We start from the raw sequence: 24889 nt of genomic DNA, 5'->3' as shown, positions 1-24889 counted from the left end.
TATACACTAGCATTTTGGTTATGAAATATGCAAGATAGGCACACTGTTCACAAAGAAAGGCATGCCATTGACAGAAGAGTGCAACAGATTGCTGTTTTGCACAGCATCATTAAACCCCGATTAGCTTTCTAAATCTAATTAAACATTTCCTTCTCGCATGAAGTCTCAAAGATTTTCTAGCACTAACAGGCTGCAGCTGGAAGAGTTGTACAGAGGCATATCCTTGTGTAAAAAGTAGTTCTTTTGTTACTGACCAGAACTCCATCCTAACCCTTTTCTGCTTTAACTGACTACCACACAAAACCAAAATACTGCCCAAAGAAAAGGAGTCTTCATGAAATCTGATATTCAAACCAATTCTTGTTGCACCAACTGTGGTCAATAGATATTGCAGAAACATACTCAAGAAAAAGGCAATCAAAAAGAAGAATAACTTATAAATCCACATCTGTGTTAGCTAAGTAGCTATTTGAGGAGACTGTGTTACAGGCCTTCCTGAATTTAACTTTGCATGAAACACCAGCAATGAGAAAATGGTGTTAGCATCAGATTCCAGTTTAAATTTGTGCAATAATTTGCCAACCTTAGATCAGCAAAGACAGCCAATATCCACATTCTAGATAAAGGCCAGGCCTTGTAGTTAATGTCAAAATTAACAGAAAAAGAAGGCTGGAAAGTAAATGCACTTCCAGCTCTAATGATGATCTGTAAAGACAAGATTGAAGCACAGCAAAACAGCACTACAGGAGGCATGTGTTAGCATTGCCAGTATTAAACACCTTCAACCAACACAGCATGATCAGTGCGTTCCTAAACACACATTGTAACAGGATCTGCCAGCTCATTGTGCTTAGGAAAATTTTGTTTTCTTATTGGTAATTGGTAAGAACCATTAAAGAATCAGATAAATTGATTTCAATGGCACAGCTTTCAAGTCCAAAACTAAGCATACACTTAATTGCTTTCCTGGATTAGAACCAGGCAGCTCAGCAGCTTCTAGGCTTGATCTTACAATAAGGTCAGGAGGCTACAGAAGTTTCCAAAATTTTATTTCCTTTCTTTTAAACATGAATTTTTTTTCAGAATGATCTGTGCACTTAACCAAAATTTTGAGTAAAAAGTATTACACATCTTTGAATCATAAAAGCTATCCTATTGATAGCCACAGCTTTGAAATGGGTTAAGTACACCTATTTGAATCTTTGGAAGCATAGACATAATGGCACTCTCTGTTCCAAGAGTCAGCAAGGACACTAATACTACCAAAATACTTAATGTTCTTTTTAAGATCCTAATTCATCATACTTATCGAATGCAGTATGCTTTTTTAGCCACTTCAGGCTTAGACTTCAACACATTTAATCTCATTTTATTCAGGGGAAAAATTCATACACTGCATTTCAGGAACAAAATATGACACAGCACTGCAGGAAAGGCATTCTGTAACAAACTGCACTCCCCTCTAATTCTGATAAAAGTAGTTAGCAGTTGCCATTCATAACACTAGGAGATTCTGCTGATGGCTGAGTGAAAAAAAAAAAAAAAAAAAGATAAACCTCTCCTTTTTATGGCCACACTGATTAACAAACAGAGACACATTACCTGTGTTAGCAGACAGGACAGTAGCAAAGGCAGGCTGTTGGCAGTCAGGGCACCAAGGTAAATCTACACAGCCATCAACTGGGCTGCACTGTTTCTTGGGTTCAGCTGACTTCTGAGTTCATTTTTGCAAATAGTATTTTTCCTCTTTATAAACCTCACTAGTAGCTACATTGGACAATCATGAACTGCAGAAACCTATCTCTATTCCACTCCTTTTAAGACAGTGTACAGAGAATACGTAACAAACCTTCCAAAATGGTCCCTGCCTCAATGCAAACAAAATAAGAAAATAGGCAGAGAAAGACAAGTAGTCAACAACACTGTAGGCACAGCATATTTCACCCACAGCAGTTAAAAACATAGAAATTCAAGTGAGGATTCTAATCAGAGAAAACACAGATGTGTTTTCTTCCTACTTTTCAATTTTGTAATTTCATCAATCCCTTTGTAGCTGAAAATCAAGCAAGAAGAGTGTACAACCTCAGAAAAAACTGTCACCTTTCCAATTCCCTTCTTTCTGTCTTCACCTCCCTCTTTCCCTCTAATATACAGAGTGTGTATTAGGACTCCTTAATAAAAATCAATGCATAACTACAAACTGTTGACCCAGTTGAGCCACTGACTTTATTACTATTTTACAGGTTAATACTATTGAGCTCCATGGAAATTTTGTCTGGTTACACCCAGGCTACTGCATGTTGCATGTATCTTTGATAATGCTTCCAACTATGATGAGGAGTATCAGCACCATCTTGTGGCTTCTGTTTTTGTACACAGGCCCCAGGAATTAGGCAGTTTATGAACCTTCAAATTAAGATTTGCAGCTGGAACTCATTAACTCTAAGTGCTAACACCAGCAATTGCATCTCTGAGGTCACGTAGCAGTTGCTTCAGACTTTGAAGACTGATGGCCAGGATAAGTGAACAGATCAGATACCTATTCTTCAGAACCAACTATTTCCCAGCCTTTATAAACTTTAAATAAACAGAAACTGAGCACTGTCTTGGAGGTTTTGTTTTCTTGGGTTTTTTATTTAATAGCTTTTGTTTTGCTAGTCTAAACACAGCAAACTTTTTTATTCTTCTCTTATGAGTCCTCACACATACTATTCTAGTAGTTCTCTGCTTAAGCTTCAGTACTTCTCTATCCTTTTTGACCATAAATAGTCAATTTGGATAAACAATTTTAATCTCTCTCTCTGTGGCAAATATTTCACCTGCGATGTCCCAGGCTTCCATTTGCTTTTTCACAGGTGCAGCCCAGTTCCAACTAGTAGCTGCATTTATCTTCTATAATTTCCAACTGAGGGCTCACAGAAGAAAAAAAAAAAAAAAAGATAAAAACCTGTATGCACAGTCTTGAGGCCTGCACCATTGTATTCTATCAATTTTCCCTTGTTCTCTTCCCAGAAGCCATGCGTTTCTTCCTACCTGACATCCAGATTCTTTGTAGTGATGATGTCTCCTAGCTCAGAGTCATCAACACATCTCATTAATGCACTCCGCCTTTCCAGGCAGAAGTCACCCATAAAAATATTAACCTTGTTTCCAGACCAGTACTGTGAAAACTCCACTATTGATCTTCCTCACATTTAGTACTCCCCCTCCCAGAACTGTTGTCATGTCCCCCTCAATCATCTCCTTATTCACATTACAATTCTTCTAAGTTTCATCTTTCTCCAGGTGAACAAACTTCCTAAGCAGGCCAGTACTATTCCTTTTGCAAGATTCAGCTAACATTAGATCTATTGCACTCAATTCCTTTGCATCTAGCTTATCAAATACATTTAACTAGAGTCCTACACTATACTAAAAAGTAGTCAATGTCACAGATTATTTTTTTGTATAACTTTTTACTGTTATTGTGTGATTTAAAACAGGCCTTAAAAGCTGCATGAGACAAGACAGCTCTGTCAAAGAATACATGGAACCTGCAGAATTAAAGAACCCATTTAAGTCTGCACTTACATACGAATCAATACATAATAAATTTGATTTTTTTCCTATGCCACGTACAGCATTCACAGCAGGTGGCAATATTTTGTGGTGTAGAAAGAAAGGGAAAAGGTTTGATGCTATGTTTACACCAGCAAAATAAAATGGAGAGGTCATGGGAATTTACATAAATGAAACAGAGGACTCGAGCTACAGCCAGACTTCAAACAGATTTGAGCAACAAAGCTGCAAAACTTTTAGATTTTCTAAGGTTTGCAAAAAGTTTTGCACCACAATCGTAACAATACTATTTTTTCCAGAAGTGCGTGTTTCAGACCAGCTACAAGACAGACAGGATCCCTGAAGTCCAGCTGACTCAAGTCCTCTGCATTTTCCCTGTCTCTGCTGTGTGTACAAGTTCTCCTGAAATAGCTTTATTCCATACATACACACACCAGGGATCAGACCCAGGCCCAGAAAAGACATGTAGACCCTTACTTCATATTTCAGTTGCCTTACTGGGATTTAGAAACCTAAGTACATTTTAAGGAAGACTATCTAAGTAAGGATGGAGTAAGGTCCCATAACAATGGAGAAGGGCAAATAAAGTACTTTAGGTAATTACAGCCCAGTCAGCCTAACATCAATATTTGAAAAGAGACAGTGACAAATTAGTAAGCAAGCAATAAATCAAGCAGTCCGTAAGAACCTTGAAGAAAACAAGATGATAACAAAGACCCAACAGATCTGTCAGGAACAATTCATGGCAAATCAATACAATTGCTTTCAAAACAGCTGATCTAGCGTACAAGGGGACAGGTCCCTGTAATGAGCAAACAGAAATGCAGTCTAGATGAAGGTGCGCTAATTTCAGATCAGAGGTAGTTGAAAAGTAAGATTCAGATTATTACTGGGATTATTAATAGGAATTAGTTTCAAGAAGACATAGTGGTCTTGTTATATTCAATATTTCAATAAATTGTGATATTTTTAGTTTCTTTGATATTTGCAAATGACACAAACTTGACAGGTATTGTTCAGCTTCTGACTCATTTCTACCCAGTGCAAATCTATTCCTCTCAATCCAGCTGGTGTTTTCTAGCAAAGTCTTCTGAATATTCTGGAATGTATTGTTCAATGTAATTAAATATTGGATAATGATCCTAAGAAACACAAAGTTAAACAATAGGAACTCTTCAGGGCTCAGTTCAGAAACTAATGTGTAGTTATGAAATAGTTATCAAAACTGCATTCCTCTCTGTTATTCCCTCACAAGATTTCCAGGTTACAAAATCAGTACAGAATAAATCCTCATGTTTTGTTCCATTCTGAACAGAAACATAGTCTTTATTAACCAGTGACACCCTCTCAAAAGAACATTATTTCCAATCATAAGTTCAGGAATTCCCTTCCAGAGTGCATGAAATTGATTCTGACAATTGTACTCCTATATCCAAGGACAAAATTTAGTACTCTCTAAATTATCTAGCATTGCAGAATACTGCAAAGAAACAAAAGCACTAACCTGAGGCTACTGTTTCAAGTAGGATGCAAAGCACCCACTAAGACCTGCTCCCTGAATACTGTTAGTATTCCAGTACATAAAGTTTTATTGTGTCGATATCTTATTTTCTGCATCACTATTTTGTTGCTCTGGACGTTGAAATTTGGCTCAGACATCCCCAACCACACCTTATTAGAAGGCCCCGAATATGCTCTGCTCAGGAGGTAGCAGCCAGAATTTTCCCACCATCAGTAGTTAAAAAAAAGAATGTATAATATGTGTTATATATTGCTGGTTCAGCATAATTTGTTTTTTAAGAATTTGTTATTAAAATGTTATGGAGTTTGATGTAAATTCACAAGAGGGAGGCAGCACAACAAGCCTGTGGCATGGTATTTGTTTGCATATCAAGTTCCTGTAAATGAGCTGATCAAGTAGTCTTGGACATAAATGAGCCTAGATATAACTTTAAAATATGCCCTGCCTCATTAATCAATCTCTAAGTTACCCTCTTTCTTTTCAAAACTTTCCCCATTTCAGCTGATGCAGTACTTTTGCCTGAGCTGCCAAAGATGTGCTGTATGCTGCTGAACAGCTGTTATCTTCCCTACAAACAAGCTTTTCAATCATGGCAAGACAGTTCCTGAAAACCGATTAAGTTTAAAAAACTTCAGGAATCTTTGCATTAGAAGCATTATAATAAGGCCCAGTGATACCGATTATCACTGGTGTTGCAGACACGATATCCAGTTATACAGAGAAGCTGCTGACACAACACCCTTCTACCCCTGTGCAACAGAGTAAAGCACTTGTAATCAGTATATATTAAACACTTCATCCTGCTTACATACAGTAACCTCTCCTCTGCTGCAGGGTTTAAAATAATCCCATGGATTCTCAGTTGTTTCACTGGATATAGAAATCAGTACATTAATTCCTCGGCATGAAGTTTATATCTTCTTGTGCTATGAGTCATGCTTTGCACCAGGACCTCCAAGCCCTGTTGGAAATGGACATTACTTCTGTGCTGACCTGTCACCATGTTGCTACGCTGCTCTTCAGTGCAATACATTCATAAACATCTCCCTGTGAACTCTTCAAAGACCTTGTAGCTTCTTAAATTAATATCAAAATTAGGGCATTTGTATTTGACTTGCTAATACAGTATCATACTGGCACCTTTGGCCATATGCATCCATACTTTAGAACTGGGAAACTGTTCTGCAGTGTTAGCAGCTCCTTATCAAGTTTTATTATACTACTACTATTTCAATTTTTAACTAACATTTTTCCCCTTCTCCACATCACTTGTAGGTGGTAGGTGCCTAGCTCACTTGACACCTCACTGTCCCAAAACAACTTCACAATTAAAATCAGACTTGTCACTGCTCATATGGGAAAATATTAAGTATCTCACAGCAGTTACAGTATTTCTATCACTAAAATAGGTGATAAAATAAACTATGACACAAATTAAGCTTCCAGCATATAATCATAAAGTTCATACAAAGAGCACTGGATTGTTTGCAGGAGGTGCAGACTTATACTGCTCTTAACTGGAAACAGAAAAAAAGATAAGTGAAAGTCACAACATTAATTGTTCAGCATTTGCCCTAATACTCCTGCTTTGCAAGCATCACCATCAGATCAGGCATTAGGAATGATACTTGAAGTGCTGGAGCCTGGGATTTTTGGCTGCCATGAGCATTCAGCCAGCTCTGGAGGATAAGCCATTAGATCAGAAGATTCTGGGAAGGGAAAAGTCAGTTTTGTTTGAATTTCAGCACCACCACAGACTTTCAGGCCCATTATTTTTCACAACATACAGTAATAACTACATCAGCTACACTAAGTTACGTTAATGTATTGCAATATTTACAATGAAAAATACAATACAGTAATACAAACAGCAGTGATATCCATATTCTATTATATCTACATATCTACAGATTATGTTCAGCAACTGTTGTCAGCAGTTATTACAAATTTAAGAACTAGGTCATCACTAGGTATTTAGACCAGCCCTTTTCCAGCATTACCCCTTTCAGTACTGGATCCACTAAGACCCCACTCTCCACGTATATATTTTTCCTCTACTTGGCATCTAGGCAGAACCCTTGCGAATTCCTCCCACTTAGCAACACAAAAGAGGCAGCATGAACTAAAATCCTTTTACAGAGGTTCAGTCAGGAAGCATGCAGGTCAGGGCCTCATTCACCAGTCAAAAATATTCACTGAGCTCATGACCCACTTCTTATCATCAGTGTGATCAAAAAGTCTCAAGTGCAAATGGGAGCAGACTATGGGTCAAGTGATTTGTCCAACCACACAACCTTTTATCAGCCATCATCTTTCCTACAGACCCTTAGAGACCTTCAAACCCCAGCCTGGAAGCACCTTATCACTGACAAACGTGCTGCTGTCTCTGATAGCTTCTGATACACATAAACCTTTTAACAGGGTGGGAGCACAAGTTTGTTCCCATGGATATAATCAGATGCTCTCCTTGTACATCATATTTTGTGATTAGCCAGCTGCTCATAGCATTTTGGATACATGATGGACATATAGGGCATCCTCCACCATGTAAAGTTTTATGACAGGCACAGACGAGAGGATATGGTCCTCCAATGCCTCCATATGCTGCCATGGATCTACCCTCATCAAACAGTTGGTCTACCAGTTTTAAAGCAAACATACATTGATTATGTTATTGGGGCTGAGAATGTGATGCTCTCTGTTTCTGATACTTTTTAAACCATGAGGCAAATTGTTTGAATAAGGATGATTTGGCACAAGCATAAACTCTTGCATGAAGTTTCTGTGGTCTAATCCTTCCTTAGGAGCAGTCAAAGTAGTCTGACAACAGAAACAGCTGTTTAACTGGAGCACTAAAACTGCTGGTTAAACTAAGCTCTGACACGTAAAAAAAAAGAAATAACCACTTACCTGTAGAGTCTTGACTCAAAGTTTCTTGACTGCTACTGCTGTAAGAAGGCACTGGAGTGATAGAAAGTGAAGCTGGGCAGGATAATGGATATGAGAAGTCATTTTGTGTAGCAAAACATTGAAATACAGGAACACAGGCATCTTCAGAGAGGGTGAGAGGGAGGTGAGGGTTCCCGTACATGAACAGATTTTTCCAACGAAGCAGTCCTATTGCAAGTGGACCAACAGCATCAGAACCTGACAACAAACATCAGGAGTTAAAACCTGTGCCCTTGTATTTTAGCAGCTTCCAATTTTGGAAGCCGTAATAAGATAATATCAATTCCTGTTTTGATCATTAACTTAGTATGCTTTTGAAAAGGAATGCCATATTTTATTCTGTTCCACTATCAGTTAAATGTTGGTATAATGCTGAAAGTATACTTTCAGTATATATTCTTCTCGTACTGAACAAGACAGCAATTAACATTAAATAAATCATCATAATTCCAATGTGAACCTACAACTTGTTGTGGACCTGATTATACCCAGATTTCTGCAGGGCCTCAACTCACACTTCACAACCTGAAGGTTTCTCAGTGAGACTGGAGAGCCAATGTTGATGATTTAATTAATTTATTTATTTTTAAATCAACACCTTGTTGCCATTGTTCCAAACCCTGTGAGGTTCAGAGCCCAGTGGAAAAACAGGCAGTGGAGTGGCTGGGCCTCCAGCTTCCCTTCCAGATCCTGCTCTATTGATTACCTATAACTGCAAAATAAGGGGGCTTCGATGTGTGTCTCCAACAAGTACTATCTGATTTTTTAACTGTCAGGCTTATGATATTTGCAAGACTGGCAGTATCTGAATACAAAGTGTCCCATACCCAAAACTGGACTCTCAAATGCAGACAAATGCTTAAAATCTGTGGTGGTCCTACAAGCACCCCCAGGCAATTATGGCAACACTCACTTGAAACAACAAGTGCTGCTCTGTCAAGCACTGAAATATGATGCAATACCTCAGACTTCAGACTTGATCATGTAATTAATTTTTCTACAGAAAACAAAGTATTCAACAGTAGAACATGCCTGAATGGAACTGGTAAGCCATATTACTGGCTCATGACTTTTGCAAGAGCAACATGAAACTATCTAATTTAGTATTATATTTTAGTTGCTCTAAAAACAATTCTGCCAGGTACTGTAACTAAGCATCAAACAAATGCACACGAAGAGTGGCAATTGTCTAAATGTAGATCCCTTGGAACAGAACAATAGAACAGAAATAGTTCATCCAATCTTTCAGAAGAGGAGCTTCTAGAAGTTAGGAAATAAATCTCTAAATAAAAGTGTGTATGAAGAGTTATTTGAGCTACCCACTAGACAGACAGATATATACATCAAGGAGTCTCAAGTGTGTCCACTCCAGAAAAAGAGCTGGGTGGCACTGCAGAAAGTGCAGTGAACTGTAGTAAAATATTGTTCAATACTAGCCAGTACTGCGGTAGACATCATGTTTAACAACAAGCCCTCATTCTCCCTACTTTCATACTTTTATTTATATAAAACTCTGGCTTATGACTTTTTGGAAAAATAAAATTGATGGATTTTCTAGAGAGTTTGCTGCCAATATGTTATTATATTTCTCTTGCAAACATACAGCACATACAAGCCTATCAATAATACTGAACATGGAGTTAGCAACACGTAGCTTTGTCTGGCTATACCTAAAAGGACACAGCTTTTTATTCAGCTTTCCTAGTTGTAATTTGGATTTCTTTGTAGACAGACACTCACTAACTAAAAACTATGGTTATCCTGTAGTGCCTGACTCCTTTATCATGAATGCTCAGGAAAATGTGAGCATTAATATGTACCTGTGTACATAGGATATGAAAATGATAGCTGTTTTTAACTTTTGATGTAATCATGAAAAATCCATAAGCACTTCTATCATCTTACTTTATGTTCAGATTTTGTAAATATGCTTGCAGTCACTCCCTTCTCCAGTATCATTACCAGTAGACACTGATTTTCACTTTTACCAATAAAAAGACATTCCATAAACTAACCTGCAAGTACATGGAATTGATAATTTCTGAGAAAAAAAAAACAAAACAACACGGATAAATCACATCAAAGAGAATATTAGTTGTTTGATTTATCTGTTCACCTGTGCAAGGCCATTTTGCCTATACTAAAACCTCCAGCATCACTTACAGTTTTGTCTGCAAGTGAGCGTATGCTGCAGCTGTAAGCATACAAGGTACAGACTCTGCAACTGAAAAAATAAGCTAGACTATAAAAAATTTATAAATAAAACTGCTCAGAACTTTTGAGTGAAGGTGGCAAGCTCTCCAAGTTCTTGACTTGGTTTAACCTCATTAGTCCCATTGGTTAACAACAGCTTTCACCATAACCACTTCTTGTAGCCAATTTAAAAAAAATATCTAATGGAACTAATACAAACAGAAATGCATATATTGATAATACATATAAGTGCATCTTAATATGAATAAATATATATACACACACAGAGCCATGAAAGCACAAAAATTTGTGTATGTGTGGATGAGAAACTGGGACACTGAGAAAGTGAACGTAACAGTTTAAAATTATTAAATGGCAGACCCATAACAGTAGATTCTGTTATACTTGGTGAAGTTGCAGAAAGCTTTTTTGTTGGTTTTTTTGTTTGGAGAGGGAAGCCCTGAAGATGTTTCACTTAAAAAAAGCAAAAGCCACACACACAAAAAAAAAAAACAACTTGTCAGAGTACAAACACATCTTCCAAAGTAAATGCAACACCACAGATCATTGCAAAAGGCAAGGAACACTGGCTAACCCTGCAGCAGTATAGACAGATGCACTTGACTGCACGATTCATGCACAGGCTGTTTCTGCCTGCTTTGCTTCACAAGTTAACAAGCCAACCAACAGCTGAAACAGAAGAAAGTATCCAAAAAAGAAACTTCTGCAGCAATTACATATTTTCAAAGTTGTGCCAACAGTTTCAAAATTATAACAGAGACGGAAAGCAGTATCTAGGTCACAACACAGCTCTTTGACAGCAAGGCAGGGAAAGGGTTGCTGAAACCTGCTGAAGGAGACTGCTTAGCAGCCCAATAGAATTTGTGGATGGAAGCACAGGGACACCTATGAATCTGCAAACAGTGTTCCTGCGGCAAGTTTAATGATGTTCCCAGGTGTTTAGATACAACTATGCTTTGCAGAAAAACAAGCAAATGAACTTTTTATTAGCAATATGAAAATTAAATTGTAATATCCTGGAACTGTTTCTTCTGGTGAAAAGGACTTTTAACAGGCTTGATAGTCCCCAAGAGTTTTGCAGATGCAATGCCCCGAGGAGTAAATTTTAAAGCTTTCAAGCTTTGCATACATGGATACGAAGTCCCTCAGATTACCTGATCAGACAATTGCTTTCTATGCACTTGCTTGACTGTTACAGATGTTTCCCTTTCTCTCTGCAGTTTTCTGTGAAGCGGTTGATTTGCATGTCCGAGTTTTCTCTCTGCTGTCCCTGGATTGCCCCCAGGCTTGTTCTCTCACAGATGCCAGCATACTCAAAAGTTCTCCCCAAAAACATAAATATCCTCCTGAAGCAGTAACCCTCAGAAACAATCCCCTAATATTCCTCCTCCCTAACATATGCAGTAATGCCATATAGTCACCCCAGAACTGAGACAATTCCTACCTCTGCTCCCAAACATCATGAGCCAAAACTACCTGAGAAAGGTGAAAAAATAATTCATACTCTGCACAGTCCATGCATTCACCCTACCTGGGCTCCAGGCTGAGTTTGCTGCAGGGTGACAGCAGACCGTCAGTCGTGCCCTGTGTAACTGCAGACCCCTCCTGTTTGCTGGTGTCCTGTAATCCCCCATCCTGCAATGACTCTTCTCCTCTCTGCTGCTGCCCAGCCAGAGCATCCTTTGTGTGCTCCTGCTGCCTCCTGAAGCCTGTATGGCACATGCAGGCCACATGCTATATGCTCAGTCTTGCCCTTTAAAGCTTCTTTCCTGCTCCCCCCTCCTCCTCTTACTTCTCTGCTAGTCCTGATCCCAGCAATCAGGCACACCTTCCCCCTGCTGCAACCGAGGTGGAGAACAAGCTGCTGTCTCTTCACGTGGTGCACATGGCTGCTGCTCCAGCTAGGCTGCTCCGTGGGGAACTGAACTCCCTCGAGGAGGGGGGAGCGGAAAAAGGCACCAACACGCGTGGGAGGATTTACAAAGATACACATGTATTTATTCACCTAACACCTTCTCGGTGCAAAGCCCTCCCTGAGCCATGGTGCTAAGGATAACCAGACACAGCTGCCTTGCATGAGGACGTGAGGCTACTGCAGGGTGGGCCAAATGCATCTGTACAAAAAATCGTGCATTAAAAAGAAGTGTATATAGGGGGAGGAAGCCCCCACATAGTACATACTGCAATAGAACAAATCTGAGTCCAAGAAACATAGAGGACAACTTTCACTGCTACATTACCACCTGAGATGCTCTCCCACCTCACCTGCCCCTGTTCAGAGTGGGAGGCCCAACAGATTAGCCGGGTCTGATGTTTAGTCAGGGTCAGGACCCTGCCAGATCCTCTCCTCCACCAAGGCCACAGGAGGGGGACTGTGGCCACCTGAGTCGCACGCCCTGCAGCTTTCCTCCAAAACCTAAAGCCCAGCTGTGGATGCCCAGCTTGCTGGAAACTCCTAAAACCACTTCCCAGACCACCCCAGTGAACCTCTTTAACGGAGCAACCTTCTGAAGGACCTGCCACTACTGGTCACAGCTGGACCAGGAGGCAGGACACCCCTTGCCTCCTGGGTGAACCCCCCCACCCCCAGTGCTGTAACAGTTCTGGGTTTGTCCCAGGAGGCTAATTAAAAGCTCTGCAGTGCAGGGAATGCAGGTAGAACAGGAGCAGGACCATGCCTGGTATCAGACCTTACCTTGCTGCCTGCTCAGCTTGCTTACAGACTTGACCCGAAATACTTCCTAGGAGTACCTACTCCAGAAAATGTTCTCTATGTTCTCTGACTCTTCTAGGCAGTTAAAGTGGTTGAGACATCTCATTTCCAAATTTAGTTTCTTTCTTTGAAATATTTCTTTCTGAAAAAAACCTTTGCATTTCTTTCCACTGGGAAGATACATTTTGGGAACAGATGACATACAGGTAACATGGCAACAAAAATCACAGTAACAGACCAACAGTACTATTCTTTAAATAAAAAGACCTCAGAAGTCTATATCAGCATATTTTAGTCTTGCATATTTCTGGTATGTATATAGATATATTTAGCCAAATGGAGTGACAATAATTACTTTCAAGAAATTCCGTTCCAGCTAAGCATATTTGATTTTTGCACACAGCATAAAACTGAAAGTGCATATGTGGGATTTTTTCAAAGTCTGGGTTAAGCAGAAAAGCAGCTTTTAGCTTTATACTATCTATATGTGCCTAGTTCAAGCTTTTGAGCTTAACATCTGCTTGTCCAGCTTTCAAATACTGGTCTTAGCTGGTAGACTGTCTAACACCAAGCCACATACAAAGAGCAACTTGACCATGTTATTTTAATAGGGATTTGACATGACTAATTTCTTTTCCATCTTGGCAAATCACTCTGTCCTTTCTGCTTTGTGGAGTTATCCTTCAGCTGCCTCTCATTTGGATACATGCTCTGAAGGGTGGGCCAGATTTCCCATGGTTGTTACTAATTGCTTCACATCTAGACTAGACAAGAACTGAAATTTATGCAAACTTTGGGTAGAAAAATAAACACAGCAATTTACATTTCCTCTACTAAATATCTAAGTGCCATTTACGTATATTTAAGAAAAAAAATCATTAGTATTATTGTTGTATACCCTGGCCACATTGACCCTGCTGACGTGTGAGTAATTTCCTATGGTTCATGTTAAGACTACACATGCACATTCAAGGACAGAGTTTTGCATTCAGCCCCAGAAGAGGCATACAGCAGATCATATAGCATACAGCAGAAGGGCATATTCTCACTTCAGTGAGCTGGGTTAGATGGCTGGTCTCCATAGTTTTCTCTAATGCACGGAGAGAGCAAGGTTCAACTCAAGAGTAGCTTGTAGTAAGATCATGACTGTGGTCTGTGAATCATTCCCAATAAGTGCTTTTCTCTGTTTCCATTAAGTAGATACAGCACAAGGGAATTAGCTACCTAATTTAGCTGGCTAAATTAGTTTCATGAAGATGGGAAGTATAAACAATGACCCCAAGTAGCCATTTTGTAGTTCAGTCTCCTTCCAGTTTTTGCTGGATTCAATAAGTGCTGAAAAGCTTATTGCTGAGAGGCAATTCCATAAGTGCATTTCCCAGTTCTGTGGAAAGAGCAGCACCAGCTTCCACCATCACAGCTTGTCCTCATCTGCACAGGGGATGCACCAAGATCAGGACAAGAGTGCAAATCACAAGCAGATGATGGAGATCATACTGGCCATCTATACAGTTCAAGGCAAAGTATGGTATCAAGGACAAGGTGTTGTTTCCATAGGTCTCGTTGCAGAACACTGGGCAGAACACTTGGCAGAGCCACAACAGCCTAAAGGCTCAAAAACTGCAAAAGAGTTCTTTATCTTCTTACCTAAGGATTTTAAGATTGCTTCCTGGGGAAGGATATAGGGATATATATTTTTATATATATATATATATATAGGATATAGGGAATAGCAGTTCTGAAAGCATCTAAAAGTAATAACAAGAACAAATTTTGCTCTGCTTGCACACAGAAGGATCTATCTCAGTAACAAAAGCCTTGGTCTTCAGCTGATCAGCTCAGACTTTTTTTCTGTCAGGTGACTCCAACTCGATTGAGAGCCCTTGGTGAGTCTTTCCATGTTAATGCAATAGACTGTTACAGATGTCCACTGTATCAGTGATAGGGTTAACAGGATGGATTTTTTTGATAGTCTGTTTAGCTACACAAGATGCAGTAGGAGCACTGCAAATCATTGCTATAGACATACCATAGTGAAGTGACTGGAAAGAGTTTGAGCATAGTACATGGGGAAAAGATTTAATTTACAAAAACAATTAATATCCAGTAAGGACTGCAACTCCATTAAAGATCCCCACTGCAGAAAAAGCCCAGGAGAACAATCATTAAAAACATCTTCCCTGAAAATGCTTAATACACAGTTCTTACATCCTTCATATCTCACCAAGATAGCAAAATCACTGTGTAACAGTCTCTAAAAGCTTTTTTCCCTTCTCCTATGCTGGACCTAAAATCCACTTAAGTCTCCAGCACTGCAGGCAATATCAAATATTTTCTGACTCTTGCTTCCTCCCAAATATTTCTCCCCTTGCTGACCTATAGTCTCAAGTACAAGCCCAGGCCTTTTGCTAGAGCCCAAGCAGGAACACAGCTCTAATTCTTTGTCTGGTCGTCACTCCACTTGTAGATCCATGGCTTTTTCAAGCATTTAACAGGAAAAAGCATTCTGCTACTTATATTATCATTCTTTTTTGTTCATGTTCTTACACATGGCAAGTATTTGCTAGGTGCATTCAAGTAAGGCTAAGGCACTGAAGGACAGGCTCTAGCAAGAAGTGTTTAGAGAGTCCGGAACCTGGATGACTCAAGTTGAGGAGTTCTCACTTATCCTCTTTCCCAGCAGTGGGTTATAAGGGTTTCAGTAATTTGCATTATTTTTTAAAAAAATATTCTACTTTTTAAATGTATTAACATTTTAATGAAAAGACAAGTAGTTCAAGAGACTGGCTTACTGTGTTTTGTAGCCTACACAGGAAGAAACTTTCAAATGCTTTGACATCTAACACTACTAGAATGCACAAGCTTAACAGCTTTTCTTCTCATCAGTAACTTTGATATTCTAACTGAATAAAATGTAAATTTATCCTAAAAGCTTTACTTTTTACTATGAAAGCAGAGACTAAAAGATTAGACTTCACAGCAGCATGAAATTCACCCAGGCCTCTATTTAACTAAGTTTTCATATCTAGAAAAAGGAGAACTGTGTTCACTAAACAGCCTTGTTGCAAGTGCTGACAAATGGATAATATAGGGTTTGGTATAGACCCTGACAAAAAGAAAAAAAAAAAAAAAAGATAACGTCAATCACAATCTATTTGGAAAATCTTAGTGTAGATTAGATGCAAGTTATGAATGCACAGCCATAATTCAAGCATTCAGTCAACAGGAATGAAGAGACAGATGCAGAGTGCCAGCTGCCTGAGATATATAACCTAACCTCATCACAGATTATTTAAATATCAATTTAAAATTAACTTTTTACTTAAAGAAAAAGAAATTCTACCTTGGCATAAATTCTTGTGTACCTTGAGCAATTATCATCATCAGCTTTTTTCCCCTCTGACCTCTTTTCACTGAGATCTGCACTTCCTTTGCATTTTTAACCAAGTACTAGTAACCCTAAATGTTTTTTTTTTAAAAATAGAGAGTAAAAACTTAGAAATTAATCAGAGTTATTTAAGCATCTTAAAACTGAGGAGCAAAATTGTGTTGGGAGAGTTTTAGAGGGTTTTGTTGTTGGGGGTTTTTTTAGGTAGCCTTCCTATTTTTGTACCTGCAAGGGGAGGTTAAGGGTACAATAACAATTCTAGATCCAAATGTTAAATTTATTTACTTGTACAAAGGGTGAGACTTTTATTCTCCTGCTTGAAAAGGAAACTCCTCTTTTTCCTTCCTCAGCTCCTGAAATACAGTCAGCTGCCTGTGCATTATCCTCTCCCCTCCCTGATTTCTTTCATTTGCTCCACACTTTAAGCTCTTCCATATCCTTTGTGGTGTCTCAAAGTCATTTTTCCAACATGGGTCCTGTCCCAAGTCCCAAAAGCCTTGGCACCATAGGTCTTATCTTTGCCTGAAAGTGAGCATACACAGAGACACAGAGGGGTTTTGAATTGCACAGCAAAGTTCCCTTGTAGAAGATACGAGAGACTGAAGTACAAGCCAAGCCTTTAGGGAGACCACTTTGCCAGCAAGACAGGCTAAATAAAGCCTTCCCATTTCCCAGTGTAGACCAGGTCCTCTCCTCAGCTTAACAACTTTGACCAATTTCCTGGCTTGCCACAGACTCCACACAGCTCTCTACAAGCTCATAAGGGTCTCTGTTGCCTCCAAAGGCTCAAGTATGTCTGCTCCACATTGCAGACCTTGTCACTTGAATATAGGGCAATCTTTCCTCCTCCTCCACAAGAGGAGCATCATCTGAATGTAGCAGGCTCCATAAGGTACCATCCAGGTTTGTCAAGCTAAAATAAGGAATTTGATAGGTGGCAAATGGAGCAGCATGTTTTTCTTTGTTGTTGTTGGGAAATGCAGTCTTACTGGAAATTTCACCTAAATTTGAACAAGTATTCTGCTTTTCTGAATGCTCTCCTGATCTCAGCACACACCCACATACAGTCTCCTAATCTGTGACATCTCCTAATTTATATCCCAAAACATGTATTTCTGTCCTGTTATTCCATCTCTTAGCCCTAAATTACTAAGTTTTAGGTAGTTTTCATTGTCAAAAAACAAACCAAGTGATTTTTTTCTACTTCTTGGTATAGGATTGTGAGCAAAAGAACAGGTATCTACAATAGCTGCTTTCATTTTAACAACCTCTCATTCATTATTACTGACTTACACCTGTTGTATTTAATGGCAAACCTAAATTTTCAATACATTTTATTGCACATGCATCACTCCTAGGAAAAAGATGAAAAGAGTGGCTGACTCACTTGGCAGATTGCTCATGAAAGTACATTTTTGCAACCTTTTGAGCATGAGCTTAGCTTTATGCATGAAAGGATCCTATTGGCCTAAGCACAGCTGGCGAATTCCTGCTGTATATGAACAAAGCATGCAGACAAAGAGCCTGAGCTTTGTTTCCAAAGAGCCCATCAAACCACCAGTACATACCCAGCCCCACTTAAAACACTGGGTTGGGATAGTATCAAGAGACATCATTACATTTCATGTTTGTCTTATACTTTATGAATTGCAGAAATCTGTGAAAACTCAGGCAGTGTAACAGGACATGCCCTTGAATTTTTATTAGTCTGTGCAGAATCAGATTTTACAGAAGCCAGTACTTGTTCAGCTAAAACCACATGCTTTTTTGTCACAATGCTGCTTATTTTGTTTTTACAGACACTGCAATTTTTTTTCAAAATCCAGATTTCTACTTTATTTTTAAAAATTCCTTTGTGTTTATCTGTGTGTTAAGTGAAAGGCAAGCTAAGCTAAATGCTACTTTAATTCATTACCTACTAGGACATTTGATAATGAGATTTCCAGAAAAAAAGTCTTCCCAAAGAAGCAAAAAACCTGAGCTAAGAACAGGAATGAGATCACCTGCAAACTGCATGCCTTTACTTTACAGAGATTTTACTCAGTCATCCTGCACCACGAAGCAACTTCCCTCTAATCCAACCTGTTGGCAGTCACCTGGTTGTTCTTGGTCAAGATTTCTTATTTTATTATTTTTGTGTTTTCAGAGTTGCTATAGAGGTACAGCTTTTTATATCTTCCAAGTGTGACAATGCTTCTTGTCCCAGGGAACAGAGCATGGTATGTGGCTGAGGTGGTTGTAGATCATGACTGTCGTTCTGGGGTTGAGGAGGGACAAGGCAAGATACGAACAATGTTGTTATAGAAACTTCAACATTGTATTTTGAGACCATAGGTATGAATTTCTGACTGATTAATACAACTGCCTTACTGGGGAAGTGGGGGGAAGCAGTAAAAGACCTCAACTATTTACATGGTTTCTTTTAAGTTTTATACATCACTCTGAAACCCAGTTCTTGGAAAACCAATCATGCAATGCCTTTCTGCACAAGCACAATAAAAGCAATAGTCTCTCACTAATTACAGTTCTCCAGGTACCCTTTTCTGTTAGGATGTTCCCAAGGAGTTTGTTGACTAAGCTGGTAATCACTGGCTAAGAAGATCAATAATCCAAAAAAAGTAAATAATAAAATATCAGTTGTATGTTGTAGCAGTTACCCTTTCTTAATTATTTTCTTTTTTCACCTTTGGCAGAGGGACTGTACTGTCCCCTTATAGCCCAAACCCATCTGAATAACTCAAGCCCTGTCTGAATCTATCTTAATGTTTCACAGACTCCTACTTTCACTTGATTTGAACAGGAACACTTGTGACAGTGACCTATGGAATAGAATAGCTTAGCTGGAAGGGCCAACAACAATCATCTAGTCTAACAATGCTTACAGCTTGATCCAGAGCTTGTGGAACAGAAGTACTTCACGCTTCTATAGAGAAAAATACAAAACCTTATTAAAAAACATAAATTATGTTGAGGAACCAGGCATTATAAATTGAGGAAATAACAAAACTAAATTAATTGGGTAGAATGGCTTGTAGCTCCTGAGCTCAGATCTCTTACATGCATCTAAAATGAGCTGAGCTGTAACTTTCTGAAGGCTGATTCTGCTTCCATAGGACTGATAGGTAATACCAGAAAGCTGGACGTTTCATCTCTTGCTTCAGGCAACCATTTTCAGGCTCTAGGAACAAGGATTATATGTTCTTTTCTTTTTTGCTCTCCCTTCCTCCATGACACCAGACAAGTAAATTAAGCCCACCCTTTCACAAGGGGCCACTACCCTTTCTCCTTATACAAGTGTCTGACCTAAGCCCTGTAGTCAAATTTGCAATGCTGCCAAACACTCCCAGCTGTCACCTGAAGGTCTGAAGTTTTTCAGTCCTGTATCACCACTTTGAATGGTGAAGTGCAAGACAACTCAAGTTAATTAACTCAGCTGAGCAAATGCTCTAATCTCAGTGACTTTCAGCCTTGATTTTCCTTCTATTTAAGGAGATAAGCCTGTTTGAGTTTAGATCAGGTGCTGGCAATGAGGTCCTGGAAGGATTCATATGATAACGAATCATTGTCTTCAGTACAGGATAGAGAATTTAGCAAGGGATCACAAACTGAAGTACAAGAAGAATCCTCAATACTGAACAACTGCTTATGTAGTCAGAGCCAGCTTTTCTACAGGCTGAGTGAAACAGCATCCTGATGAAATTATAACTTATAATGAAAGTATGTGTCAAAATCAAGGAATCATAGAATGGTTTGGGTTGGAAGGGACCTTAAAGATCATCTAGTTCCAGACCCCTGCCACGGACAGGACACCTCCCACTAGACCAGGTTACTCAAAGCCCCATCCAACCTGGCCTCGAACACTTCCAGGAATGGGGCATTCACACTTCTGTGTAAAGGATTTCTTCCTTCTATCTAATCTAAATCTGCCCTCTTTCAGCTTAAAGCCATCACCACTTGTCCTATTCCTACAGGCCCTTGTAAAAAGTCCCTCTCCAGCTTTCTTGTAGGCCCCTTATAGGTACTGGAAGGCTGCTGAAAGGCCTCCCTGGAACTTTTTCTTCAGGCTGAACAGCCCCAACTCTCTCAGCCTGTCTTCACAGGAGAGGTGCTCCAGCCCTCTGATCATCTTCATGGCCCTACTCTGGACCCGCTCCAACAGGTCCATGTCATTCTTGAATTGGGGACCACAGAGCTGAGCACAGTACTCCAGGTACTTGCACACATGCAAGTGAAACAGCTGCCCTTACCATCTGAATTAGAACGTTCTCTAAACTGTGAAGGTTTGACTTTGCAGTCCTATGGAAATGGACTGTGACTGAAGGACCCAAGTCTTGGAGGAAACTAGTGGGTTTTTAAGCAGGAAATCACAAAGATACTTCCCAAGTTTTTTCTTTACACCATCAAACCCACCCATAATCTAGCACAGATGTTCCTATGAATATTTTCATATAGCTCACTGGATACCAAAAATGCTTCTTCATGTAAATGTTTGTAAATAATTTGACATAGCTGAATATCCTACTTTAGTTGAGAATGTATTAAAATCCAGACCATAAAACTGTGTACTCACAAAAATCTCCCAAATCTAATATATTATAGAGGAGCCTAATTCCAGGACTATAGACCAAAGCATGTATATTTAGTTTGATTTTTAAATAGACTCATTCTGCTGCTCTTTTCTTTCAATGCAGCAATAAATAACTTCAAGGTACTGCAAGGGTCAATGCTGCAGTGTGTACACAATAAAAGTAATTTATTACGGTCTGGTTTCACAGGTGTCTATAGAACAGTTTACTCAGCAAAAAAAAAAAAAAAATAAAAAAAGCTGTGAAGCATACAATTCATCAGAATGACACACGATGGTAATTATTTCTGTTCTTCTGGCAATATAGGTTCCAGTACAAAGAATTCTCTGTTACAGCAGCCTCGCTTCATAAAAGTAAAAAATAATGTTTATATAAAAGATCAGCAGATTACGAGTTTCTAAACCTGAATATCAACAATCAATCACTTTTATTTCCAAATGCAATACAGTTAAAGCATATGTTTTCACACTCCAAATAAGCATGTAACTGATCTTAACAAGGTTCTTACAAGGTGCCATGTTTGAGTACTTTGACAAATACTAATGCATGCTACTTTTCCTGTGTGAACATGGTCTGTTTTTGAGGAAACATGCAAGTTTGGCTTTGTTTTGTAGGACCTCAGCTTTGCACAACACTTTCTGACTCAGCTCTAAAGGCCACTTTGGTATCTAAATTCTATGCTGCAACCTTACCTCCTAAAAACTCTTAGCACAACCAATCTGTCAGTATTTTCTGCCTAGCTACATTCCTCAGAGAAATCACCAGCTGCTTCTGTCCTGTAGTTTTTCTTCCACCTGGAATGCAGTACGCACAAAGTGCCATAACAACATCTAGACGTTACCAGTTCCCCTCCACAACTAGAAAGCCATCTGCTGCTGGTATTCCCACCAGGTGCTACACCTCAAAATTTATTTCTGAGTTAATGGGGTTTATTGGCTGGCTAGATCTGTACTGTGAGCAGATCTCACCTCTCCAATATTTTAATGTTTTACTTTTTCTTAAGAGGTCTGAAATATATGAGTGTCAAGCTTATTTACATTTCACACAATTTATTTTTCAATCTTTCAGTGAGGAAGTGATCCTCAATATTGGCTCTTAACAAAATAACAAAAAGGAGGTTTTCAAAAATGTATTTGCATGAAATGAAAAGGTCTTAGAAAATAAAATGTCTCTTGCACTATTTATTGCATGCCACATCTGGAGTTTGCTAGCTAAAAGGTTTAGTTTGAATCAAAGAGAGAGGGTTTGCCTGTGGATTCTAAGAGAGTAAGTTAAAGGTTTTACGTTGGTGGAGTAGCCTATATTAAATTCATAAACACCAGATGGCCCCATAGTACTCCTTCAGCTGACAAACAGATTTCGGTTTCCCTGTAGGCAAACAGAGAAGGAGCTGTATGGTTTGACATTTGAAGCTATGGCTGCTTTAAGTTTTAGAAGGAAAACTGTCTTTAATTTTATCAAATATATGTATGTAAGTATGCATATATATATATATATGTGAAATTGGTGAGCAATAACTGAAATTCTTTGAACTGCATACATATTTTACTGTGCATTCATGCATGCATACTTCACCCATCCAAACTCAGGAGTTTTCCATAGGTTACTAGGTATATGGTTCTGTTTTGGGGTTTCTTTTATGTCAGATACTGACATAGAAAGGAGAATGAAGTCTTGAGGTGTCACAGAGCAGCCCAGTTCTGCAGGGCCCTTGTATCAGCCACAACAAAGTTTAAGGCTACAGTTTTCAGTGACTTTCCTGCTGTTTCTTGAGCTTTTTGCTGTCAGTCCTAGGTGAGGTACATTCTAGCCATCTCACAGCATCTTCCTATGGGGCTCAAAGTCCATTTGGATGGCCTTTGCCTTTTGCTCATCTCATTCTGATCAGGATTTGCCTACAAGATGGTTCTGTTGGTTTTGCCTATTTTAAGGAAAACACCCGTTAGTAGCCCAGCCAAATTTCACCATGTGAAGTATGTAGGGCTCTGCCGGGGGGGGTGAGGGTGGGCGGTGGGGAACCCAGAAAGATTGATGGGCAGCTTCGCATGAACTTTTCTGCCTGCTTCAATATAGTTTTGGAATATGTACTCAAGGTACTGGATCCAGTTCATACACTTGTAACGGATGACAGACCACTGGCTACCAAAGGACTTTGATAGCAGTGGCATGGAAGCAAGCAATTCTGCTGGCTCAAACGAGGGACCTACACAAGCTGAAAGAACTAGACTGAAGTGACTTGGATGGGACCTTTTAACATGAATATGCTTAGAATTCCTCAAGTTTTAGTACAGTACAAATCACTGCTAGATACGCTTTGTCCAGCATGAAGAACAGGATCTAATTCAGCTTGTCATTCCAGAAGCAATTATTAACAGCTTATTATAAGGATTTCTCCTTGTACCAAAGGGAATCTGGTTTGAGTGAAGCATATCTTAATCTTTACTTGCCAAACTCACGCTATCTTGAAGCAGTGACAAGTAGGATCATTCTGTGCAGCGCTTCTCCAGCTTAAAGGCTAGCAAGTAAAGGGAATCAAGATGCAACTTCAAGTGTCCTTTCTTCCTTCTCTTCAAAAGAGCAGATCCAAAAAGACTGCAGTCAGATGTACAAAACCCACAAAGCACAGAGGACCTGGACTTGTTTGGGCCACAAAGGGATCATGATGACAACAAGAGGGAGAAAGAAACTGAACTGTTGACTGAACAGCTGAACTTTTATAGAATCATAGAATCATTTAGGTTGGAAAAGAGCTTTAAGATCAACAAGTGCAATCATTAACTTTTGTTGAGTACCTGCAGTAAATTGTCACAATACGAGGAACTGTACTTGTCTGACAGCCAGGCTTCCAGTGTCTTAATGAGGAATAGAGCATTTTGGTGACTACTGTAGGAAATCTGTTAAGTACAAGACAATATAACAGCCACCTATTACTAGAAAAGTATGGATAATTTAGTGAAGAGTATGACAGTTGTACTGAGCAATATACTCTGGAAAGGAAATGGAAATGTGGTTGCAGGACATTTTGTTAGTGAGTTGCACACTGAGAGTACAAGGCAGAATGCAGAAAAGCCTAGCTTCCCCAGGCTGGGAACTCCACGTGGGAGTAAGTAGCTGGAGCTCTAAGTTAAGCACCTAGAATGTGCCAGAGGGGCTGATTTTGATGCACCTATAGGTTTAGAGAGGAACAAGCACTTCCCATTGCCTAGTTGTGAGCAGGGCCACAACCTGAAATTACACTCCTCAGTGGAGTTTGAGAAGCTAGACCTTAAGACTTCAGTAATGCCTCTCCACTTAGAAGAATGGCTTTGGACTACAGTTACTAGAAGTGAGCTTTTTTTGGAAAAAGTGAATAGAGTCCTATATACCTACCCATAAGAAGTGTGAATGATACCATCTTTTCTGTTAAGGTCTAAAGGCTAGAACACTAACCCAGGAAGGAGGAGACCTCACTTTATCCTCATTCAGAATAAAACATGCAATTTCACCAGAATGTTAATACCTACTAGCAATGAAGGCAGTTTTGGAGTAGGAAGAAAAACCATCTTCCATATCTTCTTTTACTGGTGGACAGTAAGTGATTTAAGACTGCCTGTAACAAGGAGGCACGATATTGTAGTTCAATGGTTAGGATACTTACCCGAGAGACTCTTGGGCTGTCTTTTTATTTTATTGCCCATCTTTTTATTTTATTGGCCAGTCAAAAAGCCACCACCTCTTAAAAGGAAGCTGTAACTAACATCTCTGCAGAGCCTGGTCTTGTAGGAACAAGTACGGTAGATGTTGTAAGGATGCACTTACTAGACAAAGCTGAAGTGGAAGGAGAAATATATCTATATGATTAGGCACCAGCATCAAACTGGTAGGAACTAAAGCCAATTTGGAACAGGCTGAGAACTGAGGATGTTAAAACATTTTTTTAAAATCAAATAAGGAGAAAAAAAGTTAATTAGGTGATTCCA

General features: G+C 39.3%; 1 protein-coding gene across 2 annotated transcripts in view; it reads right to left on the bottom strand.

The window, feature by feature from the left end:
• Nucleotides 1-11711, bottom strand: part of ANO4 (anoctamin 4) — a 227652-nt gene extending 215941 nt beyond the window's left edge. For both annotated transcript variants that reach the window (XM_080394147.1, XM_080394148.1), the window contains exon 1: nucleotides 7991-11711. In XM_080394147.1, coding sequence (XP_080250273.1) covers nucleotides 7991-8171 — 181 coding nt within the window. In that variant the 5' untranslated portion in view covers nucleotides 8172-11711. The remainder of the gene's footprint in view (nucleotides 1-7990) is intronic.
• Between the last annotated feature and the right edge of the window lie 13178 nt (nucleotides 11712-24889).

The sequence above is a fragment of the Falco punctatus genome (assembly GCF_963210335.1).
Source record: "Falco punctatus genome assembly, chromosome: 6".
NCBI lineage: Eukaryota > Metazoa > Chordata > Aves > Falconiformes > Falconidae > Falco > Falco punctatus.
Note: the sequence above shows the minus strand (reverse complement) of the source record. Positions and strands in the feature narration are given on the sequence as shown.